This window comes from Prunus persica, chromosome G2 (assembly GCF_000346465.2).
Source record: "Prunus persica cultivar Lovell chromosome G2, Prunus_persica_NCBIv2, whole genome shotgun sequence".
Taxonomy (NCBI): Eukaryota; Viridiplantae; Streptophyta; class Magnoliopsida; order Rosales; family Rosaceae; genus Prunus; species Prunus persica.
The window spans coordinates 27,311,435-27,335,249 of NC_034010.1; the positions used below are offsets into that span (position 1 = coordinate 27,311,435).

At 38.4% G+C, this 23,815-nt stretch overlaps 6 protein-coding genes and 1 long non-coding RNA gene across 9 annotated transcripts; 3 read left to right on the plus strand and 4 right to left on the minus strand.

Moving 5' to 3' along the window:
- LOC109947499 lies at positions 68-3,631 on the plus strand. Its single transcript, XR_002270272.1, has 3 exons — positions 68-595; positions 1,373-2,707; positions 3,131-3,631. It is a non-coding gene; the product is annotated as an uncharacterized LOC109947499 (long non-coding RNA).
- Positions 4,373-7,717, plus strand: LOC18784585 (autophagy-related protein 18c). 3 transcript variants are annotated; one of them, XM_007218027.2, is made up of 6 exons: positions 4,373-4,592; positions 4,751-4,810; positions 5,415-6,234; positions 6,495-6,753; positions 6,986-7,109; positions 7,384-7,717. In XM_007218027.2, exons 3-6 carry the CDS (start codon positions 5,479-5,481, stop codon positions 7,475-7,477), a joined length of 1,233 nt encoding a protein of 410 aa, XP_007218089.1. In that variant the 5' UTR covers positions 4,373-4,592; positions 4,751-4,810; positions 5,415-5,478; the 3' UTR covers positions 7,478-7,717. The 3 variants fall into 3 exon arrangements, with proteins under 3 accessions (XP_007218089.1, XP_020413415.1, XP_020413414.1); XM_020557826.1 differs by having other exon boundaries at positions 4,472-4,592; positions 4,759-4,810; XM_020557825.1 differs by lacking the exon at positions 4,373-4,592 and adding an exon at positions 4,622-4,656.
- LOC18784705 (quinone oxidoreductase-like protein 2 homolog) lies at positions 7,834-10,895 on the minus strand. Its single transcript, XM_007218177.2, has 6 exons — positions 10,409-10,895; positions 10,224-10,332; positions 10,049-10,140; positions 9,669-9,927; positions 8,997-9,140; positions 7,834-8,144 (listed from the first exon to the last, which is right to left on the minus strand). Exons 1-6 carry the CDS (start codon positions 10,756-10,758, stop codon positions 8,049-8,051), a joined length of 1,050 nt encoding a protein of 349 aa, XP_007218239.1. The 5' UTR covers positions 10,759-10,895; the 3' UTR covers positions 7,834-8,048.
- Positions 10,961-13,806, plus strand: LOC18784845 (2-hydroxy-6-oxononadienedioate/2-hydroxy-6-oxononatrienedioate hydrolase 1). Its single transcript, XM_007217865.2, has 6 exons — positions 10,961-11,227; positions 11,461-11,932; positions 12,082-12,421; positions 12,704-12,802; positions 12,889-13,009; positions 13,236-13,806. The coding sequence occupies exons 1-6, from the start codon at positions 11,011-11,013 to the stop codon at positions 13,448-13,450; spliced, it is 1,464 nt and encodes a 487-aa protein (XP_007217927.1). The 5' UTR covers positions 10,961-11,010; the 3' UTR covers positions 13,451-13,806.
- Positions 13,878-15,408, minus strand: LOC18784572 (formin-like protein 2). The gene is made up of 2 exons (XM_007218256.2): positions 14,753-15,408; positions 13,878-14,514 (listed from the first exon to the last, which is right to left on the minus strand). Exons 1-2 carry the CDS (start codon positions 15,207-15,209, stop codon positions 13,970-13,972), a joined length of 1,002 nt encoding a protein of 333 aa, XP_007218318.1. The 5' UTR covers positions 15,210-15,408; the 3' UTR covers positions 13,878-13,969.
- LOC18784914 lies at positions 15,458-17,621 on the minus strand. The gene is made up of 4 exons (XM_007218746.2): positions 16,473-17,621; positions 16,298-16,356; positions 16,056-16,112; positions 15,458-15,948 (listed from the first exon to the last, which is right to left on the minus strand). The coding sequence occupies exons 1-4, from the start codon at positions 17,157-17,159 to the stop codon at positions 15,765-15,767; spliced, it is 987 nt and encodes a 328-aa protein (XP_007218808.2). The 5' UTR covers positions 17,160-17,621; the 3' UTR covers positions 15,458-15,764.
- Positions 17,713-23,485, minus strand: LOC18785367. Its single transcript, XM_020557823.1, has 9 exons — positions 21,317-23,485; positions 20,986-21,025; positions 20,806-20,875; positions 20,592-20,637; positions 20,416-20,514; positions 19,979-20,047; positions 19,704-19,875; positions 19,136-19,269; positions 17,713-18,877 (listed from the first exon to the last, which is right to left on the minus strand). The coding sequence occupies exons 1-9, from the start codon at positions 21,518-21,520 to the stop codon at positions 17,843-17,845; spliced, it is 1,869 nt and encodes a 622-aa protein (XP_020413412.1). The 5' UTR covers positions 21,521-23,485; the 3' UTR covers positions 17,713-17,842.

The following is a 23,815-nucleotide window of genomic DNA, read 5'->3' on the forward strand; positions in this document are numbered from 1 at the left end:
AATGTAGCATTGGTGCACTCTCCCATGAGGACATGTCTATTTATATTCCTCTCCCCTCTACTGGTCAGCCAGAGTGTGAAAGTGAAGCACCGGCCCTTTTGTTATTGTTTCTGCTTGTGTGTGTGTTTGAGAGAGAGAGAGAGAGAGAGAGAGAGAGAGAGAGAGAGAGAGAGAGAGAGAGAGGCTCCTTCCTTAATTGTCTCTCACATGTCTTGTTTATCTTCATAATTATCTTATAGAAAAAATCTCCTGAAAGAAAGCATAAAAGTGAACCCATCTCTCTCTCTCTCTCTCTCTGCTGCCTTAGATTTGCTGAGATCTTGAGTCGCTTTCCTGTGTCTGACTCCCATATGGTCATGGGGACAATGACCCTTAATTTCCCTCTGCAAAAGAAACTCTCTCTCTCTCTCTTTCTCTGCGCAACTCCTTTTCTTCTTTACCTGCCACAAGAATATGGATTAGGGTTTTGAACAGCTCCTCTAATTACTTAGATTTTAGGGTTATGTGTATTTAATGGTCTCTTTCATTTATATGTGTAGACAATGTTTGGATCCTATAATCTGCAGATGTGTACTGCTTGGAAGTTTCATAACAAGTAAGTCAATGGTTTCTTTCTTTTCCTCTATGGTACTCTCTCTCTCTCTCTCAAGTTTTTCTTATATTATTATGCGCCTTGGCCCTTTGGGTCTTTACTCTCACTGCTAGCTCCAGTACTTTGGTCCTTTTTTGAAGTTTTAATTGGTTTAGCCTGAAGCAGAAATAAAGTGGGCTTTATTTCTATGATATATTTATTTATATGATATTTATGTTTTAGTTTGCTGAAGATTCACTTCTTAGCCTCCTCGAACAACCAAATTTTGTTGTTATTTCTTCTGCATATGTTGTCTATTTGCTTTTTCTTTTCTTTTTCAACTGTAACTAGTTGCTGATGAAGATGTTCATGATGAAAATTGGGTTTTAATCATTTAGTGTATATACTAGCTAGATTTCATGAAGTGGACATTTTTTTGTTGTTTATTTTCATTTTAGCTTTCTGGGATTCATGAGGTCAACAATAAGGTGAAAAATCTCTTATAGGTTTGTCTTTGTTTGATAATTTCTTCTCAGAGCATGAAAAAACTTGTGATTAGAGATGATTAGGGTGACAAATTTGGGAATAAGAAAAAATTAGCATTCTAATAACTTTTTCTTTGAATAATGGAATGGATTATATATATATGGTTGCTCAGAATTAGCTACTGTTTGGTTTTGGGTATTTCTAAATGGCAAAAGCTCTCAATATACTGAACTAGTTTGTTGCATAATTAGCTTCTCCAATATGAAAAACTGAAGAAAAATAATTCAATGCCTGTTTTGTCTGTGATGTGTGCAGATGTTGCTTTCATTGATTTGAGCGCTAGAGTGAGAAAGTGGTGTCCAGTACAAAGTGCAGTTGCATGGTGGTGGGTTTTTAATTACTTGAGCTTAATTTATTGGCTTCTATGTGAATGTCAGAAAGCAACTCAAGTAGTCTCAGCAGGAATATTGATTAATTTGCATGGTGGGATTTGCTTTATTGGTAATGCATGTCAGAAAAGAAACGGGTGATGAGAGAATTGAAGAAATGGGGAGAGAGAGCTTTCTTCAGTCCACTCATGGATAAGATTTTAAGGGTTGTTGAAGTAGCTGCCGACTCATTCACTCAAGCACTCAGTAGAAAAATTCGAAAGGAGTGAGAAAAAAAAGAACCATCAAACAATTTGCTACTGTGATTGTGTGAATGAAGCGGGAGATATTTTACATCCCTCTTTCTCTGCGCTTGGACTGAAGGGAGCTCCTCCTTTCCATTGCCTCCACTTTTTTTCCATACTCTAGGAACACATACTACACAAACACTTCGAGTTAATAGTCGTAGTCGTCGTCATTACGATCATCAGGTGTTTATAGTAGTTTGGTACTCTTTACTAGTTAACGGGACAACCTTAATGGCGTCAAAGACCTATAGGGAATTGATTTTTTCTTGCAGGGTTAAGAGTTATCTTGGCATTGGACAATTGATTAATTAGGTCAAGTCTTGTTAAAATGTGTGTTTAGATGTACAATCTGCCAACATAACTTTACTTGTTAGATATATTACATACACAGAACATTTGATAAATCAGTTTGGTACTGCTGCTGCTACTGCATAATATATATGAAGAAGAGGGCCCTACCAAGACCTACCATCAAGTTATATCTTTTGCCCGCTGGGTTATTGAGAGAGAGAGGACAGGCTCTCCCTTGTCTTCTATTTGTTTTGTTTCACCCCTCGTATATATTCTCCTCTTTTTTCCCCCGACAAGTAAACTTGGTCAGCTGCTTTTCCCCCGATTTACTTTATTCCCTTCTTCCTAAATAGTGTCAGCCAGCGACTTTTCTCTCCTTTTTCCCTCAATTTTTTCACTCCAAGAAAAACAAGCATCTGTCATTTTTTGTAGGCAATGCATGCTTAAAAAAGACCACTAGTTTTGGTATAATTTTGCACATACATGATCCCTTATGAAAGTCCAAAAGTACTTGTCAGTATATAACATTCAGCAGCAAACACCATGCACAGACCACCACCCCCACCACCACTGCAGTGATTTGTGGAAGGCAACCTAACATTATATTTTTCTGCAAATTAAAGTTCCAACAAAGTTAACCGTGTTTTCTTCAACTATTGGCTCGTGCGGCTGCGTTTGCGCAGGTAAAAAAGTATGCTTTCTTAATTGGTATTGTTTATACATATATAATTATCTATGTGAAGGCAGAAGGCTGAAGGCCTCGGTTCTCATTCTTGCATGTGTTCATCGAAGGCTGTACCTTTTTTTCTGGCATTTTTCATTATTTCATTTGGAGCTGTGCCTGCCAGCCATTCAGTCTTCTATGCTGCTGTCTTTTATTTATATTAATTTTTTTAATCACCAGAGAAAGGGTTTTCTCTCTTAAAATGACTTTAAAAAGTACAAAAGTGTGGACCAAATAAGGAAATTGAAGCCAGGATTATATTATATATATGATTAAAGCTTTTTCTTGGAGGTGGGTTTCTGTTTTCAAGTCTTGTTTTTTTTTGGAAATGGGCGGTGAGTGGTGTAAAAATCTGATAATGTTGATCATGTGATCACTGTAGATTGCCATATTTGGGAAGATTGGAGCAAATGGGCAAACTTCCTCTTTTGGAAATCAGCATTTGTTTAATGCAGAGATGAATGAAACTTTGGGAGTTTCACGTTGGTCATGTAAATTTCTTGCAGGCAAGGCATGCACTGTGGTCCCATTTTTCTTTTTCTTCGTCGGACTTACGAACTCCATTGGTTGATTGACGCAGCTCGGCAAAAGTTCAAGTTTATTCTTTTATACGGATCTTTTTCTGTTTTTTCCTTCTTTTGTTTTTTTGGAATGAATGGCAAAGTGTGCTCTTGTGGTTATAAGGCATTAGTTTGGTTTCATTTAAACAAAAGAATAAGGGGCATTATTAGCGAACATGAGGTTAGTCAAGTTGGCTAGAATAGATATGCTCCTTATTCAACACCCGGGTACAAGGCATTATTAAATAAGAAGGGACTATTGAAACTTCTTTTGGGATTACTTAAGGGTGGTGATTTTTCCACTCATTTTTTTTCCATTTACACTCCCTTTTGTGCTCTCATGGGAATATACAATTTCTAACAAAGAGAGTACTTCTTTTGGGATTACTTAAAACTTCTAATATGATTTACCCAAAAAAAAAAAAAAAAACTTCTAATATGAGCTTTACACGGTTTCATTTTTCTAGTGAAAAACACAGAATATAATTAATAGGGTTAAATTTTAAATAGTGTTTTAATTATATATAATAAAATTAAAATCAAAAGGGGGAGTATTTTTTACTACAAAATTGGAGTTTCGAGAGTCTTATTGTACTTAACATTTGTTCCCATCATCAACGACAACTGACCTCATTCCTACTAAATAGCAACAATTTTTTTAAAACTAAAATCAAAGTTCTGTATACAAAGAATCTACTAGTATTTACTAGTGTAGTGGTTTGGAGCAATTACTTCTCCCGAAAATGTCATAAGTTTGATTTTTAACATCGTGTAGTGTGTGTAAGTTCAGTATATTATAGCTCTTCAATAGAAACTTATTTGTTCACAAGTTTACATATAACTATATACAAAGCAAAAATGGTGTAAAATAATTATCTATTAACATTTATATATGATTAAGAAAATAAAATATCACATCCAACAAATTGTATTACCTTGTAAATGCAACTTCAAATTGTTTCTAAAAGTTCTACAAAGAAAATGCTCTTTAAGCATTACAAGGGCTAAAGTTTGGCGACATGTAATCTCTGCTCCTTTTGGATAGGATCAAGTAATAATCTTCTAAATCATCATCATTAGTGATTGCAAGTGTTCAACTAATATTAGTTAATTCTTAATTAAATTAATGATACTTTGGCGTGGCAATATCGTCTACGTAGACTAGGGCACACGACAGAAAAAAGAGGGGAAGAAAAATAAGAGAAATTTAAAAAAAGAAGAAACGCAGACGTATCGTTGTCATCTTCTCGGCTGCTATGGCCCGTCTGTCTCAGATCAGAGAAGGTCAGTCATCGAAATTCAGCAATTGACTCTCGCTCTGAATGCAATTTCGATTCCATTTCATTCCGTTGGTTTCATGCTATGCCAGTCCCCTCTTTTTCTCTTTCTTCCTTTTATATAATTACTTTCTTATTTGTTTTTTTTTTCTCTTCCGATGGAAGATTTGCAGCTGTACGAAGGATTTGAACTTCCGCTGATCATTGTGAAAGGCTGCCGAAAGTGTAAGTTCGGAAAAATTCGCAATGGTTTTTCATTTTTCGTATATGATTTCTGTTTGTCATTCTGGTGGTCGAGATTTATTAGCCCGTAGTCTTGTGATTGCTTGATTGTCGACGACAATTCTATGGGAAATGTGCTTATTCTAATGGAGATTTTCTAAGTTATGAATAAAATTTGGTGAATTTGGTAATGGGAATTGGAGATTTGCTCTGAAAAATAGGAGGGGCGTTGTGGGTTTCTTCACAAGGTTGATAATTGATATAGCATTCTACAAGTTTTTGCTTTTTCTAGAAACTTATTGTTTATATTGATTTAGCATTTGATCTGATTCATCCCTTCTTAGCTTCCTTAGAGGCTTTCAGTTTGATGATGTTGTTAACTTCATACTTCCCCGCAGAACAATCATTCTTATGTTTCTGGATTCTTTGGATCTGGTCCCTTTTGTATTTGAGAACTTGTTGTGTTTTGCTCCTTATGAGCAATTGTTCCCCTCCCTCCACAGCTTTAGCATCCGATGTCAACTCTTTTCTTCTATTTGAAGCATCCTATGTGGAATTTGGTATTGGCAATGGCAGAATTAATCTTTATTCATCTTTGTATGTGCAGGCTATCTATAGTTTCTCACGATTATTGATTGTGGCAATTGCTTAGAAGTGTGCCTGCTTCCCTCATGAGTTCAACAGTTTCAACATCTCGAGGAATACATTCGCCCGCAAGGCTTGGCACATATGAATCGCCAGATGCTGGGGCGTCTGGCTCTTTTAGCCAGCTTGAACCAGACATCAATGACGGTGAAACAGAGTTACTCTCTGTATCCTGGAATCAGGACTATGGTTGCTTTTCTGCAGGCACAAGCAACGGTTTTCGTATCTTTAACTGCGAGCCTTTCAAGGAAACTTTTAGACGTGATTTGAAAAGTGGGGGATTCAAAATTGTGGAGATGCTGTTTCGATGCAACATTCTCGTACTTGTTGGAAGTGGAGACAATTCCCAATATCCACCTAACAAGGTTATGATTTGGGATGATCATCAGAGCCGATGTATTGGTGAATTTTCATTCAGGTCTGAGGTTCGTTCAGTAAGATTAAGGCGTGATCGCATAGTTGTTGTTCTTGAGCACAAGATATACGTTTACAACTTTATGGATCTGAAGCTGCTGCATCAGATTGAGACTGTAGCAAATCCTAGAGGATTGTGCTGCCTTTCACATCATCCAAATACATCTGTGCTGGCTTGCCCAGGCCTTCAACGAGGACAAGTTCGGATTGAACATTTTGGACTGAACATGACAAAGTTAATAAATGCTCATGATTCTCATATTGCATGCTTCACGTTAACAATGGATGGACTGCTTCTTGCTACTGCTAGTACAAAGGGTACTTTGATAAGAATCTTCAACACAATGGATGGGACTCGCTTACAAGAGGTAGCATATTGCACTGTGAATATTATTGTTCTTCAAGTTTATGATGCATGGTTGGGGATTCAGTACTTGCAGCAACATGCTGTGAAGTACTGAATAGAACAAAGGTTATTTGTATTTAGCCATAATTTTCTAGTATAAATAAATAAATATATATATATATATATATATATATTCTTTTATGTATGGGAGAAGTGGCGCCTACTAGTAAGTGTCTTTCTGAAAGAAAACACTGCATATATTTATCTCTTGCCTCCATGTAGGTACGCAGAGGAGTGGACAGAGCAGAAATTTACAGTATTGCTCTCTCTCCGAACGTCCAGTGGTTGGCAGCATCGAGTGACAAAGGTACTGTCCATATATTCAGCCTCAGAGTTAGAGTATTTGGGGAGGATTTGTCTGCCCATTCAAATTCTGCTCAAGGGCCAGCAATGTTTCAGCAGAATTCGTCAAATGCCCTAGATCCTCTTATTTCTCAAAACACTGGTGCTAATTCTAGTTCATCACTGGCTTTCATGAGAGGTAAGGCAATGTGCCAAAAGATAATTTTCAAGACTTTGGAGTTACTATGAGTCATCTGCTTGGATACTTTGATCTCTGCTCTAAGTGTTTGAGGGGCATACATGTTTACTTCTCTAAAATTAACTCATGTTTCTGAACTTCGGTTTGGAGTTCTTTTGCAATTTTTTCCCCTTGAATGCTTCTTTAAGCGTTTTCTTCTAAAAATATCTAATCCTTATGAACAATTTTGCAGGGGTTTTACCTAAATATTTTAGCTCAGAATGGTCATTTGCTCAGTTCCACTTGCCAGAAGACACTCAATTCATTACCGCATTTGGTTCACAGAACACAGTCATCGTTGTTGGCTTGGATGGGAGGTATTGTCTCTGTTTGTATGAGTGCGCGTGTGTTTATGGTCGCCTAAAAGTTTTGGAACTATGGTCAAGTAAATATTCCTCGATGGTATATCTGGATTCATGGATGGCTTTAACTCCAAATGACTTTAAATGAAGAATCTGACCCTGAACCAAAGACCTGAATGAGAGTGATATACAACATTAGTTAGTTCGATGCTTTTTTAAATAGTTGGACCAATTTTTTGTCTCCCTCCTTACCCTGCTCGCTGATTTTCTTCTCTCTCTGGTTTATCAGTTTCTACAGGTGCAGTTTTGATCCAGTTCATGGAGGTGAGATGTTGCAGCAGGAATACGTACGGTTTCTGAAAACTGACAGTAGGCCAAGATAGAGTTTGTTCGAATAATTCCTGGAGCTATCCATTCTTTCATCCGGTGTACATATTGGCAATTTCTGAATATCTGTTGGATGTAAATATTTGGAAGTGTTGTGTTGTTCCTTCTTACCCTAAATCTGGTAAAATAAAGCCAATTATAATACTTGTTATAATGCCAAATGTCAATGTGTATGAAACTCTTCCCCCTAATTTGCCTGATATATACTATCTTTGAGTAACTTTTTCAGCAAAGAAGCTGATAAACCCAAATATAAACTGGTTAGACTCTGAACTCTGAAACATTCTTGAGCTTGGTCATTCCTAAATGAAGTTGGATTGTCCTTTGTTATATAATTAGCTCATCCACAAAAGAAGCGAAATTTTCGATGTTTTGGATAATTTTTCAGAATCAGTAACAACTCATGTTTCATAACTGGTACCATGACCATTTGATCTTATTTATTTATTTGTATCATCAGCAATCAAATAGGAAACCATGTGTCACAAGATATGAAAAGGGGCAGTTTATGGATTTTAAGTGCCGACGATTACAAGGCCTGCCCGTCCAAGCTGAACTCTGATCAAGTTAAAGCTTTGATTTTACACTTGTCTGGTCATCAAGAACAAGCATCACTTTTCCAATGGCTTTCCTATCTTTGATGGCAGAAAACGCAAGATTGGCCTGTCATTTACAAGGCAATTGGTAGCAGCTCAGATAATCAATGTTTCACAATAACTTGAAATAAAAGCAGCAATCATGCACAATGAGCATGAATCTTAATCACACAACCAATATTTGACCAAGTTCCTTGAATAAATATACTAAAATATGGTTCAACATATGATGAGTAATATACTTTGTCCAACTAGGGCTTCTGAGAACCTACTCTAAAGTTTCATACCTTCTTTCAACCCATCCAAACCCTTGTCTCTTCTAATTTGTTCGGGTGAAAGAACTAGTCCTACCCCCTGGTTTAGTCCACAACTTGACTTTCATTGCATAAAGTTTTGTGTCCATCAGGGATGAGGTGGCGGGTTTGGCTAGGTAACATAATGGAAATGTATTGGACTGCAAATCCTGGAATGACGGTTCGACCCCGTCCTTGGCTGCTTAAGACCGGAATTTTTCTAACGCTTAACAAGATTCGCACCAAAAAAAAAAAACTAAAATGGCTGTACAGAGCCTGAGCCTATTCTCATTGAAGAAGAAGAAGGAATGACCAGGGTAGAAAAAGGGAGAGCTAGCACTTTCATTTTCAAGCCGAAGCCTGGAACTGATGAAGTAAAGTATTTCACCTTCTGAATGTTAAGGGGTTAAAAAAGAGTGTGAGGGAAAGAAAGCCCTTTGTCTCCACACAACACACCCCACACCACACCCACACCCCCCCCAAAAAAAAACCCACCCTCTGCACACGCCCTTATACTCAACAGACAACAACCAATGATGGTGGCACATCTTCAAGCAAAAGCTTTGATCAATCTAAGATTGTACCTATGTTAAGGGGTTAAAAAAGAGTGTAAGGAAGTCCCTAACCTCTGGCAGGCAATAAGTATGAGAGATGCGGATGGTGATCAAGCCTCTTGCCACCCAGGATAGTAGCTCCTTGAGTGAATCTTCAAGAACAGCTGGTCGATGAATTCTGTAGCTACCCCAGTAAAGTCCATGCACTGTCCAGTTCTGGTACAAAGTAATACATAAGTAGAAGGGCAACAGTTTGGAACCGAAAAATCAGGAACAAACAATATATTTCATGCCCATGTAATAAACACAATACAACACTAACTTGGTCTTCGGGGAAGTGAATCCCTTGTTTTAAAATATACAAATACACTGACTATTGACTAGTAAGGAGACAAATTCAGATACAGAGATTTCGTACACACTGTTTTTATTAAAGCCTTCTCCAATATGACTCTCATATATTTCAAGTAAGGATGGCTTCATATACAGATGCCACAGGCTATGTGGTTGAAGCAGCCAGACTAGTCAGTTAACTGAGAATTGGTGCCTGTTACTGTTCAACCTTCAACTTGGTTCTAAATCACAACTTTTTCTTCAAACTTTGAAAAAAACAAGTAAAAACTATTAATTGATCATTTCCAAATGACTTCTATAATTCTCAGTAAGCATTTCAATCCTTGGCAGGCTTTGATCATTTGAGCCAACAAATGCAACATTTTGGGGCTGGAGGGAAACAAACACTACCTTAACAAGGGCAATATTTGCAGGGATAACAGGGATCTCTCCACTGGCAAAGCCTATGACCAAAATGTTGGCCCCCCAACTCAAAACCTTCATGGCCTCTTTAGTAAGCTTGCCTCCAACTGGATCATACAAAACGTCAACCCCTTTAAGCTTTCTGGTTTTCAAGAAGTCCTTGACACTTTGGATAAGATTCTGAGTGCTCGAGTCCACGACATGATCAACACCCAATGACTTCAAATACTGCACCTTCTCAGCTCCCCTGGAGATTTCAGCACCCAAATAACACAAACTCCATTTGTAAATGCATCAAATTGAAAGCAAAAAGCAATCCCAATTCCCACAAAACAAAAACAATGAGGGGATGAAATAAGTTGAAGTACCTAGCAACAGCAATAACAATGGCTCCAACAACCTTGCCAATCTGTACAGCTGCAAGACCAACACCTCCAGCTGCACCAAGAACCAGCAATACCTACAAATAAACACAAAAACTCATACACAAAACAAATACAGACAGAAACAAATACAAATGAAGATCATCATAAATATAAGTACTTGGCCGGAGGTCAAATTGGCCCGGTGAACAAGAGCCACGTGTGATGTCCCAAATGCAACAGGCAGTGCACCAGCAGCTACCAGATCACACCCCTCTGGCACTCCAAACCTTCAATCATCAACATTCCCACATCAATAAACAAGAGAGAGGGAGAGAGAGAGAGAGATGGGGTAGCTGAACTCACAGCTCGGTCTGGTCGGCGACGATGAATTGGGCAAAGGAGCCGAGGGCGGCAAAAGAGCAAACAGGGTCGCCGACTTTGAACTTGGAGACAGAAGGTCCCACGGCGTCGACGACGCCGGAATAGTCAGAGCCAGGGATGAAAGGGAGGGGTGGCTTCTCTTGGTACTTGCCCAATATCTGTAGATAATTGGCGTAGTTCAAGCTCGTAGCTTTCACCCTCACCCTCGCCGATGTGGGAGACACCAATTCAGGAATTGGATGATTCTTCTCCACCACTATTGCTTTCTCTGCTCCTCCTCCTGAAATGGGTGCTGTTGGGTCTCCCAATTTTCTGCAAACCAGAGCCTCCATTGTCTTTCTCCTCGGGAATTTGGCTTCAATCTTCTTATATTAAAAAGATCAAATTGTGGGAAATTTTAACTGACTTTCTTTGTTTCTGCGTTAATAATGCAAGTACGTCGTCGTTTTCCTTCCTGAAGGAAAACAGAAAAATGAAAGTTTCTTTCTTTTATTACTTGTTATATATTTTATTTTAAATAGCAGTTTTATCCATGTGCTTAAAATTCAGGTGAGGGGGTTGAGATCGAAGGCGCCAAAATCCATATGGGGAGCAGAGCAGGGGTTTGGGTTGGGGTGTGCCCGGACTTGGTCTTGCTTAAGAATTGTAGCAAAGTTTCAAGCTTTCATGGCGGCAACAACATCAGCTTAAGCTTTCCTTCAAGATTTGGTTCAGATACCAAATGTCCCACCAGTCTTAAATGTTTCCCACTCGCTTCTGCTTCTTCACTCAGTGGCTCCGGTGCCCAATACGCTGGTTCTGGTATCAAAATTTTGATCTTTATGCATTTCTGCTCTTCTTCACGCATGTAACATGCTTTTTCTTCATCAAATTCTTCATTCCTGCTTTGTTTTATGTTTTTGATTAACCAAACCAATCAGTTGGTATTTTAAATGTACTATGGGGTTGTCTTTCTTGTTACTTGTTAGTAAATCTTGTGTGTGCGTGTGTGTGTGTGTTTGTGTGTTTGCGCTCTGACTTTAAATCTCCACCAGAGCAATTGCTGGATGTGCAAACAAAGCAGAAAAGGAAGGGGATAGCTGGCATTGATCAAGATGAATTAGTGGATCCTAAATTTTTAGCTGACCCGGATAGTTGTTTTTGTGAGTTCAGAGGAGTGGAGATACACCACAAGGTGTATGATGCACAATCACAGGCACATGAGGCTGAGGCCCTCTGTAGCCAGACTAAGAAGGTTGGTCTTCCTATGATTTTATTACATGGTTTTGGTGCCTCAGTTTTCTCGTGGAATCGAGTTATGAAACCGTTAGCAGAGATCATTGGTTCCAAAGTTGTTGCCTTTGATAGACCAGCCTTTGGGTTGACATCAAGGGTAAACCTTTTTGGGCATTCATCATCTGGAAATGGGGAACCAAGACCTATAAATCCATATTCCATGGCATTTGCAGTGCTTGCTACCTTATACTTCATTGATTTTCTCGCAGCCGAGAAGGCAATTCTAGTGGGGTATGTACTCAAATCATTATCTTTTGGTACTGCTATTGAGATTAAGTCTCATTTTGTACCTTTTGGCTATATATAAATTCTTTTAGGAGAAAGAATAAAATTTCACAATCATTGTGATCATCTCATAAGTATTTTAATTTTTAAATTAGGCATTCAGCTGGTTGTCTTGTAGCAGTTGATGCATATTATAAAGCTCCAGAACGTGTTGCTGCTATGATCCTTGTTGCCCCAGCAATTTTTGCCCCACGTACTATTAAAAAGGGTGTCAAGGGATCTCAATCAGGAGAAGATAACCAGACTGAAGAAGATAGCTCAAATTCAATAAATCTAGGGAATCCATTTATCCAGCTTTTCAGGATGTTGTCCAAGTTTGCCAAATTTATTTCACAGGCAATAATGCTAGTGGTGAAGGGGATGGTAGGCATGTTTAGCTCTTTGTACAAGAAATTCTTGTCAGCTGTTCTACGCTCTTCCTTTGCTGTAATGCTAGTAAGGAATTTCTCTTTTGACTCAATTTCAAACTGCATTCAGTTTGATTTTTCCAGATACTCTCAAATTGATCGAGTGTTCCAGCCAACCAAAGAAAAATATCAAATGGCTAAGACTATGTTGAAAACATCTTGTTCATATATTCTGATTAGTCCAGTATAAGGGTTGTATAACTGATATTCTTTTTTCTTGCATATTATTGTTTTTCTTTGTGATATTTTTCTGCCCCTTTTTAAAGATACTTGTGCTACATCTGACAGTGACTTACCACATGATTCTCAGGTGAGGATGGTTATTGATAAATTTGGTGTCACTGCTGTTAGGAATGCATGGTATGACGCGAATCAAGTCACGGAACATGTCATACAAGGTTATACAAAGGTTATTATCTTTAATAGTTTTGCCTTCTCTTTTGTTTTTGATTTTGGGGGAGCATAGTGCTCACCTGGATGTTAGTTCACATGCAGCCTTTGAGGGTTAAGGGTTGGGACAAGGCACTTGTGGAGTACACAGCAGCCATGCTTACAGACACATCATCTGAATCAAAGCCACCACTGGCAAAAAGACTTCATGAAATCTCATGTCCTGGTAACAGTTATAACCCTATAAATTTCCCACCTAGTGTTAAAATGGGTTGAAGCATGTATTGAAAAATATGTCAATTGGAAGGAAAGAGACTTAAACAACTAAAAAGAAAGTCCCCTTAGACCAGAAAAGTAGTTTTTCTTTTCCCTAGTGTCCGAGATGCCTTGTAATTCATGTTGAAGAAGAAACATGTAACGTTAATTCTAGTCATTCTCTCTTTGAATCCCAGTCTTGATTGTTACGGGTGATAATGACCGAATTGTCCCCTCGTGGAATGCTGAGAGACTTTCACGAGCCATACCTGGATCTTGCCTTGAAGTTATAAAGCATTGTGGGCACTTGCCACACGAAGAGAAAGTTGATGAGTTTGTTTCAATAGTGAAGAAATTTCTGTACAGAGCTTTGGAAGATTCTGAGGAGCAACATCTACAAGTTGTAGTGTGAAGTTTGTCTCCTATATCCCATGCTACTATGTCACGGGGAAAATTGGCTGGCTCGATCAGGCAAACTAACTTAAGGATGTTGTCAGTCTATATCTGAAGAACTTGGGACGTCGGAAAATAGTCTGGCCAGGAAATGGGAAATACCCATAAATCGAAGTATATAATACAGCAGGTGTAATACCCTCCATGTTAATATTTCTGCTTCACTCGGTCACTTGGACATTCAGTAGTTGTAATACCAGTGATTTGAGTGTGTCAATTGTTGTCTCTTGATAGACAAGTACTGAGATTAGTAAAACTGCAATTTTCCTTTTGATCTGTGCAATAAGCGACCAATAGTCTTGTCATTTGATATTATATGTAATGGAGCAAGACCCTCTGCACATTCTTGTTCTTTACTAAGATCATTATCTGAGAAAGGAGTTTAACTGCATTAATGGGACAACCAAGTTTAAGTAGTGGACTTTTATACTGCAGTAATTTGATACAACATAATTACCGATGCTAATTACAAACTTGGTTAAAAAGGAGGATCAGTTGATATGGTGAGACTAGCATCTTGTAATCCTGAAGGCACATCAAATCCTGACATAAAGTCATCACCGAAGATCACAGCACCGGCCGCCAGCGCTCCAGCACCCATTCCCATTCCAAAACCCGGTGCCCCTCTACGACCAGGCGGTGCTCCAGATGATGGCATATTAACATAGGTATCCGACATTCTATCTGTTCTTGGGATAAAAGTGGGTATGTACCCAACATTAGAAGGTGGGGGAGGTGGTGGCGGAGTTTTGGGCGGCTCATAGCTTGGTCCACTTGCTGGCGGGTAGCTTGGTCCGCTGGATGGCCGGTAACTTGGTCCGCCTGATGGTGGGTGGCTTGGTCCAACTGCATATGGGTTGGAATAGTTTGTAGGGGAAGGCCTTGGATGTGCATATGGAGAATTGATACGGAGCTGACTTTCTGGCCTTTGGTGTGGCGCTAGAGGTTGAAATGTTGGTGCAGACCCATCTCCAATAGCCAAGGTGATGGTATTGCTGAGATCCGTAGGTCCTCCCTCACTGCCTGCAAAAACAGAGTTATTAGTCAATAATCACATCAATTCCATCGAAATAGTTGGACTGTGATCCAAACTATATGTCAAGGATCATGTTGCCATCAAACTTCAACCATGAAACGCATATATGAGGGACTGAATTTATACAAGAAACTTAAACTGGAAAAAAAAAAAAAAACAGGAGTTGCATAAGAAACATTGGATCTTTCAGAGCTTCTGAAGAACACCCCCATGAATTATGAATACCTGTGTATGAGCTTCGAGCTTCCATGTCCTCAGATATACGTATTGAAACATCTACGAATCCTTGAGGCTTGTTGGAGTTCTTTTTCCGCAATTGATAGCTCCCAACTTCTTCAGCTCCTTGTCTTGAAGCCTCAGAATTCTTGTTATGCTTAGCCAGAAACTCTCTCAAGACAATAGTTGCTGTACCCTGAAGCCTCTCTCTGAGGAATATAGGCTCTCTGCTGTACACTTCAATGTGCAGCGCCAGATCCTTCAAGTTCGACTCTGAGTCCTCAACCAAGGTAGCAAACTTGGTTTTCCATACTGGATTTGCATTTCCAGATGCATCAATCTTGGTGCAGTATTTGTTATTCGGGTTAGTCCACCCAACGGCATACCATTGGAGCTTCCATAAGGAAGACGAACGCCGGAGCCCCCTAGCAGATATCAGGCACACTTCAACCCAGAGTTTCCCCATACCAAGCAAATTGAAGAAAGAGAGAAATGGAGAGAACTTTCTTGTGCAAGGTTGTCTTAGGATAAAGTTTATATGAAGAACAAGAAGGGAAGCTGTTTTGCATTATCTTGATGGCTACTTTACTTTGGTGGTGAGATAATTTTTATACCCGAGCAGCATTATGGGGTAACCCCTTTTGTCAAACTTCTTTTCCCCAGCAAAAGTGCATCACAGATGGGCAGGAATCTGTAATTAATAAATAGAAAACGTACAGGAGAATACTGTAGGGAATATGACTAAAATGGTCATGTGTTAACAGTGAAACTACTTTACAATAGTTTACATGATCTTGACTTTTAACCCATGGAAGGGTGGGTAGGGTCTAACAATCAAATTACCAGATTACAAGTAAACTAGCCTCCTCCCTCCAGGAAAAAGAAAAAGAGAGCCCATTTTGGCTCTTTTGTTACAATTTGATTATGCAACATCTTCAAGCCAAAATGGAGACAACCAACCGAGCACACAAAAATCTTCTCATCTTGGTGCTTCAGCCAAGTTAAAAACAGCGGCTCAACTTCATGATTTCATGGTCTTGGAATATGGCAAGGTCTTCGAAAGTGGTGGAACTAACAATAGCTTTCGACCGGCACGTTTAACAATCTGGTTGTCTTGAGGATTAGTTGAAACGCTACTCCTCGTATACATCATTGCAGTGGAGCCTAAAATGTCATCCCCAAAACCGCACACTTTGAAGAATGATCTGAAATAAAGATTGACAGCAGATATTTATCCTCTCAATCACAATCACATTGTAAGGGGGAAACTTTGTTCGGCAAAGCATTGAGTCAGATTGGTATGATTAGTTACCTCTCATTCTCTGAGCAAAGGGCTGCTATGTCATAGATGTCTCTACTTGTGAGCATTCTGCACTAAGTATTGAAATACTTTTTAAACACCACAAAAAGGGCATCTTTATTTCAGGATGTTACATACAATCCCTAGAGTTCAAACAAGCTACTAGCTAGTCAATGTTACAAGTCCTATAATTCTGAAAAAGCAACAGTAAAGCAAAAAACTTGAGAGAGAAAAATAAAGAAAGAATAGTGAACCTTATGATTCTTTTAACTATCATCCTGCCAATTCCCATTCCCCGCAATGAAGGAAGCACCTGGAAGACACTGAAGCACATCTATATCAATACTTCCCAAGTTCAACACTTTCTCTTGGAAATTAAACTCAGAAGAAGATTAATCACAAAACCAATTTGATTTGATTGATATATACCATGACATCGTAGATGGAGGCAGTGAGTCCAAGATCAGAAACTGCACGCCCAAACCCAACCAATTGACTGTTCAATGGGGTAACAGGCATCACCACATTCTGCAACAACTCTCCAAAACCCACTATCTTCTTCTTCTGCTGCTGCTGCTTTTCCTTCAAAAATGATGAAGAGCAACCAATCACATCATTTGGCTTGCAGAAGACTGAGACCAAGACTGAACTGTGGGAGAGAGCGACGCGCAGCTTGTGCAAGTCCACAGCTTCAACGACGCAGCGGCCACCGCCGGCGTCCACGTAATTGGGGAAACGGTGGCATGAGAGGTTGCACGCGATGAAGAGGTCACTGAGGTCATCTGGGTTCACATGGGATGGGTTTGTGGATATGAAAACTGGGACCAGGGCTTGCAGGGTTGCTGGTGCTTTTGGTTTCGATTCTGATGGCGTTTTCATGGTTTTTTCCATTTGGATTTTGCCGCCTCTGCTTCTTCTGCTCACCCATTTTAGCTCCATGGTTTTCTTGGTCGTGTGACCCTCTACTATATGCATGGGCATAGCAGCTGCTGCTGCTGTAGCTGCAGCTGCACTAATCTCCATTTCTTTGTCTTTCTCTCTCTCTCTGCAATTTTTAGTGAATCGTTCGTCCTCTGGAATGGAAGATAATGTTGTTGAGTGTATTCCTGAACTCATAAACTTGCAAAGTGGTTTGCAAATCCAAATGAAATCCGAAAAGTCAAAAATGCCCTTACTGTTTTCATGATATGGTAGGGTGAAAACGCCACTATCTATTTTACCTATTCACGAATTCACCCCAAGGTCTGTCTGTTGTCTTTCTCGAAACTATTAGCAAATTGCCAATTGGTCCTTTTGCGCTAGACGACAGTAGTTTAGCTAAACCTTTAGATTGCTGCCACTTGTACGGTTCGATCTTCATTCATCCTCTTCTTAGACCTTTCCCGCGGCCCAGCGCTCTCCGTAAAGAAATTTTTTACAGAAAAAACCTGAAACCGACCCGGATTCTGCTATTCTGCCATCTAACTAAAAGGTCCAATTTTTGAAAAGACTTGAACAAGAAGACATGGAAAACCCCAATCTCCATACAAATTTTTATAGTGAGATTGTGAACCAATGTGTATGGTTATGAATATGAATAAAAGCTACTCCTCAGTCAAGACAACATTATCAATCAAAAGTTAACAATTGGAAGCAGCACGGCATGGATTTTATAGGAAAAACCAAAAACAAAAGCAACTTCATCACACCATTAGTTCATAAAAGCAAAGGATAGCAATAAGGTCTCATGTTCTGAGGAAAGAAACATACGATACTACGGAAAGCATGTTTATTCATGTAAAGTACTCATAAAGCCTGCCTCAGAGGCGAAGAGTCCATGGGAAGTTATCGGTTCCCGTGGTGGCAGCTTGCTCCTGAGAGCTTGCTGGAGGAGCTCGGGTGTTTGATGATCCATCTCGACGATTACCAACACTTAACCATTCATCTATGTCTGATAACTCTATAGCACTTCTGCTGGTTCCAGAGGTTGACGTATTCTGACTCTGCTGCTCAAATAGCTTGTTGAAGAAAGGTTGCTGTGGCCCTAACTCTGTTGGCCTAAACAAATTCAAACCTTGACTTGCCTGCTCGACATTGATTCCATAGTGTGTGCTTCCTCTACCAGCCACTGGTTGAAACTGATGTGCTCCACCTCCAAGATAACTTGGGCCCAGGGCTGGACTCTGACTTAGTCCGGAAACAAACTGGGGAAGCCGCGCTGCAGACCAAATTGGCCATGGACCATGAATCTTCTCAATTTCCCCCCGTAGATCGGAGGCATGCACATCAGCTATCAACACATTCTTGCCTTTACCATCTCCAAATAAGGAGTTCATTGAGGAGGAACTCCCAGATAAGGGATTGGTGGGGTAAGAATTAATTGATGCCACATTAGGAATTTGGCCTAAAGCTCGACACTGGAAGTTTGAAGTTGCATTATCAGGATTAAGATCTTCAGTTTGAAGATCGGTAATGTTTTTGAACTGCTGCCAAATCAAGTCTGAATTCTTCTCAGCAACCATTTGAGCTGTTGGTCCAACCATTTGAGGTGATGCCATGTTAAGCATTTGACCTAGAGCTCGATGCTGAAAGTTTGAAGTCACATTACGAGGATTAAGATCTTCAGCACCTTTTCCCAAATTGTGCTTGGCAACCATTTGAGCTGTTGGCCCAACCATTTGAGATGATGCCACATTAAGAATTTGACATGGAGCTCGGCACTGAGAGTTGGAAGTTGCATTGTGAGGATTAAGATCTTCAGCACCTTTTGTGGAATTGTGCTCCGCAACCATTTGAGCTGTTGGCCCAACAAACTGCATCAAGCTTTCTTGGTATCCAATACTATTCTGTTTAGTCTACAAAGCCAGGACAAGTAATCAATATGCAAGTACATACAACTCGGACTACACAAATAAATAAGACCTTAATGCTCAGTCCTCTTTTCTATTACAGGCCTTTGGATTGGTTGCTGTTGCATAAAGGTTCAGCTTACATGAATGTATACATATATTTTTCTTTGAGACAATTTTTCTTTTTTATATCAGTTTGGGACAACTACTTAAGATACACCCATGAGCAGATGCTCCACTGCACTGCACACAGACATTACTCACCTGCACAAGTTGTTTTGAGCTGCAATAGACTGTAGACTTGATTGACTCATTCGCAGTGGGGAGTGTATTCAGAGGCCTGTAGGTTTCATGTTGATCTACTTCAGAATGCTCAGGACTTCTTTCACCTCTACAGCCTGTTTATGGGAGAAATGAAAAGAGAATGAGTTCAACTATATTGAATGCTAAAAGGCACTCTCAGTGATCTGGTAAGGAGGTTATTAGCCTACAATAACTGAAACTGTAAAACTCATACAGGCACTTGACTCACGTGCATTAATGTGTTCAATTACAAGATCATGCAGAATACTGGATAAGTCAAAATCTCGAGCAAGTAAATATTTGCATAGTTAGTTTTATATGAATTCTTAGGGTTTTTCGTTGTGTAGAGAATTTGTGTTAACATTTAGCAACCCGATTAAGTTAGGTATTAGTATGGGTGTACCAATTATATAACAATATTTTATATTTCTATAGTTCTCTATTACTTTGTAATCACTTTGGCAAAATGTAAGTTCTGAAGTTGGACTTGTAGGGCATGCTTATGTATCTTGTTTGGACGTAGACCTACCCTTTGAAGCCATCCCATTTGTTGACCTGTGAGAACTATTCTGAATGTTCACTTCAGTCTTAGCCCTCTTACTGGCTCGCAGTCTTGTCATGGAATGGCTACTTTCAAAGTTCTCAGGGTCATTTTTCAAAGCATCAAACAACCGCTCTGCTAGGTCTCTTATAGCACAAGCCTGAAAAACCATAAATCTCAATATAATAAGGAGAAAATGCAGATTTCAAGAGCATAAACAGTCGGCCAACCTTGATGATAACAACAGTGCTTAATGGACTTACCTGTCTATAATAGGTGGTTGTTGACAAGTTGAAATGCATTGCGTTGTTCCATACCAAAAACACATCATGCTGTATGTTAACCAAATAATCATCAGAACTAAAGGGATAGCTTTATATATAACTATCAACATTAATCTACCAAATATTACAATCACAAATGTGATGGAAAGCAGTTTGTTTCATACTCCTACAACTATAAAACTAGCATGCCTCACTTTAAAAAAAAAAAAAAGCATGCCAAAAACTAAATTTGGTGAGGAAACCAATGAACCAACCCAACCGCTTAAAAGTCAAAACAAACGTGCATATACACTCAAATTTTCACCAAACATAAAAGGGGAGATGAGTATTAGATACAGAAGTCTCAAAAACAAGTTCTCTTCCCAGCTTTACTGAAAGGAAAAACAAGAAGAGAACCATGGAGTCTAGGAGCAAACCTCGAATTCTTCAAGTGTTCTGTAGCTTTGTCCATTGAGTTTTGCTGAAATCGTACCGAAATCCATTGGCTCTTTAATGATATCATAGTAGTCTTTAACCTTTTACATTAAGAACTATAAATAAGCAACTATAATGGCATACATATTTGGATAGACCATAAATACAGTAGACAAACCTCTTCTGGATTTACTGCCTCTGCAAATAGATTGTGTGAGTCTCTCCTATAGTTAAAGTTAAAAACAATAAGGCATTAACTTCCTTGATGAGAAATTCAATAAAGAAGAGCACAATCGCTTCTAGGAGAAAAACAAAAAAACTTCACTTCAATCAATTATAGCGTGGCTAACGACAAAAACGCAATTAGAAAAATGTCATAACCAAGTGTTTACCTTTTCAATATACCAAGCAGCAGTTCCAGCTTCCTTCTTTCTGGTAACACAGTACCAGATGACAAGGGAACTGTTTGATTTAAGACAAGAAATAATGAATTAATGAGTCCTTGCCATCCTAACATAGATATAGTAAATTTCAATTCAAAATTTAAAGGGAAAAAAATGAAACACCCTCACCGTCATTTGTACAATGGTCTTCGTTGCTCGAATTATCAGCCTTCATTTATGCCAAAAAGGAGAAGAAAAAAGAAAAAAATTGTAACACCAGTGCAAAATTATAATGAATATACCTGTCCTTTCATTCAAATAAAATAGCTCAAATATATATGAAGTATGTAGAAAAAGAATGTGGAGTGCCTACCAAAGTTTACTACTAAGAATTTATGCTTGATATAAAAAATAAAAAACTCAAAATATTCAATTAATTGTCATGACAAAGCAACAGTTCAACATTTCCACTTCCTGTTCAATAACTGTTCCAGTGTTCGCAGCCTTGTTTAGTACACACCTCTTTTTTCAGTTGATACTCAACTGTATTTGCAACCAGATCCTGGACGGGTGTACTCTTAACCTTTTTTCTTCTCTGCGTCAGGTCGGAATCTTCAGTAACAACATCCCTGGCTGCATCACATGTCGCCTTGCCCATATTCTGAGTCTTTTTTGCTTCCAGTTCAAGTATTCGTGCACTCCTTCTACGTTCACCACTCCACATAATTGCTATTGTTATTTGTTATTTTCCACAATCACCTCTATGAGATACAAACTTCTACAATACAACGTAACTCAATTGAATGTCCCCTACTGTTCCACAAATCAAGTGATAAATATTAGCAATGAAACATGGAAAGTTCAGGAAAGCTATTAGATATTCATGTACAATATATGTAATCTTGGAAAATAAAAGTGACAGAAAAAAAAAAAGAGAAACTGAAATGCCATGAGACACCACAAATAGAATTAGTTTCAAAAATCAAGCGACAAACAATACAGAAATGTAAAGAGAAATAGAAATTGGGTGAAATCTCACATAACCATTTCTCAGCAATAATATTTGTTTCTGAAATGGAAAATATTTTCATATTTCAGTTAAATTCTTTGAAAACCTGTTTTCATTTCATGCTAAAATGTTTTAAACGACACTTTTGTTTAGCCAAATTGAAAAAAAAATTCATAGAACTAAAGTATGTCCCTGGACCTTTTAATCAGTGGGCCACATGACCACTTAAGTGCATCATTCATCCACTGCAAAATCATATTCTCTTACATACTCTCTATCTTTGCCTTCTCTTAGATAGGATACTATCACATCTTTCAAGAACTGATTTTCATTATAATCACCAAGCAAAAATCTGAAAATTTTCTTTAAACTGATGCCACCTGATCTTAGATTTTAAAATGCGATAGAAAAACAAATTCAAGTATCACTCAACTGAGACACGTGAGTTCCACAATAAATACAAACCAAAAAAGTAAACCCTATCATCTTACTCTGCAAAATAATTTATTAGTAAATATGTGAACTTTCATCAGCTAAATTTCTTATTAGTAATTCAATCTCCTAAAAGAAGATAGAATATTAGGCCACTTTCTATTCCAATTCTAGTAAAATACATATACTAAAAGAACAACATGCAACCTATTTATGCATTTATTAGTGCACATCATTGCAAAGCAACCACTACCACCACTATATATTTCAATTTTCCAAAAAAAAAGGACAGATGAAGAAAAATATATACAGAATGATGGGCTACATATTTGTACAAAGCACATGTTCTTGTTCCTATTTTGTATATTTCTTCATAATATTGCTAACAGATGAAGAAAAATATACAGAACGATGGGCTACATATTTGTACAAAGCACATGTTCTTGTTCCTATTTTGTATATTTCTTCATAATATTGCTAAATCAATGGAACTATTTTTTCTATAAGAAAAATTTCTAACCAATTCTTATTTTGATACCCAGAAATCCTCCAATCCCGCTTCATGGACTTGGATTTGAAACAGGGGGGCCCGCCGAACCCTACAATCTTTGGACATTCTAATTTCTAACCAAAATAGAGTATCCAATTTCTCCCTTCTCCGATAATTCGACTTCTCCCCTTGGGTACCAACTGTTTTACAATCTAGTAAGCAGTCAGGTGTTGGGACTTGGATCAGACGCCAAATGTATTATGACTCTGGGTTTAGCTGTAATATCAAGCCAGTGTGCTCGAAGATCTGATACCAACACAATTCCTCTCTTTTTTATCACTCACAACATAGTTGGATCAGACGCCAATGTATTATTACTCTGGGTTTAGGTTTAATATCAAGCCAGTGTGCTTGAGGATCTGATATCAACACAATTCCTCTTTTTGTATCACTCATAACATTATTGATATCAATGAACTAGTTCCAAGTCTAGTACAAATCCATCAATTCTGTACCAACCACAACAAGCTTCCCAAAGTGACCAAATCTTAACACATCAATATCACAAATGGATGACAACCACAACTAAATGATAGGAGAAAATAAAATAAAGAGAAAAAGCACCATTTTATATAAAAAAGAATAAAAAATCAATGAAGTTGATATTCCTTCGAAAAAGGCTAAAAATATTTTCTTAGTCTTATATTTTATTATTATTATTAGCAATACTTTTCCTTTTTAGTTGGACTTGCCTACCACCAACCTACCTCGATTGAAAGCTGATATCTGTGCAACTGATCGACTAAAAATGATTAATCGGGGGTAAACCTTCAATCCCTTTCTATTCTGATGATGGCAGCAAGAAATGGTTTTTCAATATACAAAAACATAAAAAGGCTATCTAAGAGCAATCAAAATTTGCAATTTCTCTTCTTGGATTTCTCCCATAGCCATCAAAAAACGCCAAACTGATCGGTGCAAGTAGTGACATAAGGCAGAATGCAAGACTCACATTCAAAAAAGAAAAGCAATAGAACATTACCAATTGCATCTCCTTCAAGCAACCGAGCACTGAAAACATTTACAGG

Coding starts and splice junctions, on each gene's coding strand:
- LOC18784585 (XM_007218027.2), top strand. CDS start 5,479: ATGAGTTCAACAGTTTCAACATCTCGAGGAATACATTCGCCCGCAAGG. Junction 6,235..6,494: donor ATGGGACTCGCTTACAAGAG/GTAGCATATTGC, acceptor GCCTCCATGTAG/GTACGCAGAGGAGTGGACAG. Junction 7,110..7,383: donor GTTGTTGGCTTGGATGGGAG/GTATTGTCTCTG, acceptor CTGGTTTATCAG/TTTCTACAGGTGCAGTTTTG.
- LOC18784705 (XM_007218177.2), bottom strand. CDS start 10,758: ATGGAGGCTCTGGTTTGCAGAAAATTGGGAGACCCAACAGCACCCATT. Junction 9,928..10,048: donor ATTGTTATTGCTGTTGCTAG/GTACTTCAACTT, acceptor TGAAATCTCCAG/GGGAGCTGAGAAGGTGCAGT. Junction 8,145..8,996: donor ATACTTATTGCCTGCCAGAG/GTTAGGGACTTC, acceptor TGTAAATGACAG/GCCAATCTTGCGTTTTCTGC.
- LOC18784845 (XM_007217865.2), top strand. CDS start 11,011: ATGGGGAGCAGAGCAGGGGTTTGGGTTGGGGTGTGCCCGGACTTGGTC. Junction 11,933..12,081: donor GAGAAGGCAATTCTAGTGGG/GTATGTACTCAA, acceptor TTTTTAAATTAG/GCATTCAGCTGGTTGTCTTG. Junction 12,803..12,888: donor TCATACAAGGTTATACAAAG/GTTATTATCTTT, acceptor GTTCACATGCAG/CCTTTGAGGGTTAAGGGTTG.
- LOC18784572 (XM_007218256.2), bottom strand. CDS start 15,209: ATGGGGAAACTCTGGGTTGAAGTGTGCCTGATATCTGCTAGGGGGCTC. Junction 14,515..14,752: donor AGCTCGAAGCTCATACACAG/GTATTCATAATT, acceptor CTGTTTTTGCAG/GCAGTGAGGGAGGACCTACG.
- LOC18784914 (XM_007218746.2), bottom strand. CDS start 17,159: ATGAGTTCAGGAATACACTCAACAACATTATCTTCCATTCCAGAGGAC. Junction 16,357..16,472: donor CCTCCATCTACGATGTCATG/GTATATATCAAT, acceptor AGTGTCTTCCAG/GTGCTTCCTTCATTGCGGGG. Junction 15,949..16,055: donor CTTTGCTCAGAGAATGAGAG/GTAACTAATCAT, acceptor TCTTTATTTCAG/ATCATTCTTCAAAGTGTGCG.
- LOC18785367 (XM_020557823.1), bottom strand. CDS start 21,520: ATGTGGAGTGGTGAACGTAGAAGGAGTGCACGAATACTTGAACTGGAA. Junction 20,048..20,415: donor GAACACTTGAAGAATTCGAG/GTTTGCTCCTAG, acceptor GTTAACATACAG/CATGATGTGTTTTTGGTATG. Junction 19,270..19,703: donor AAATGGGATGGCTTCAAAGG/GTAGGTCTACGT, acceptor TCCCATAAACAG/GCTGTAGAGGTGAAAGAAGT.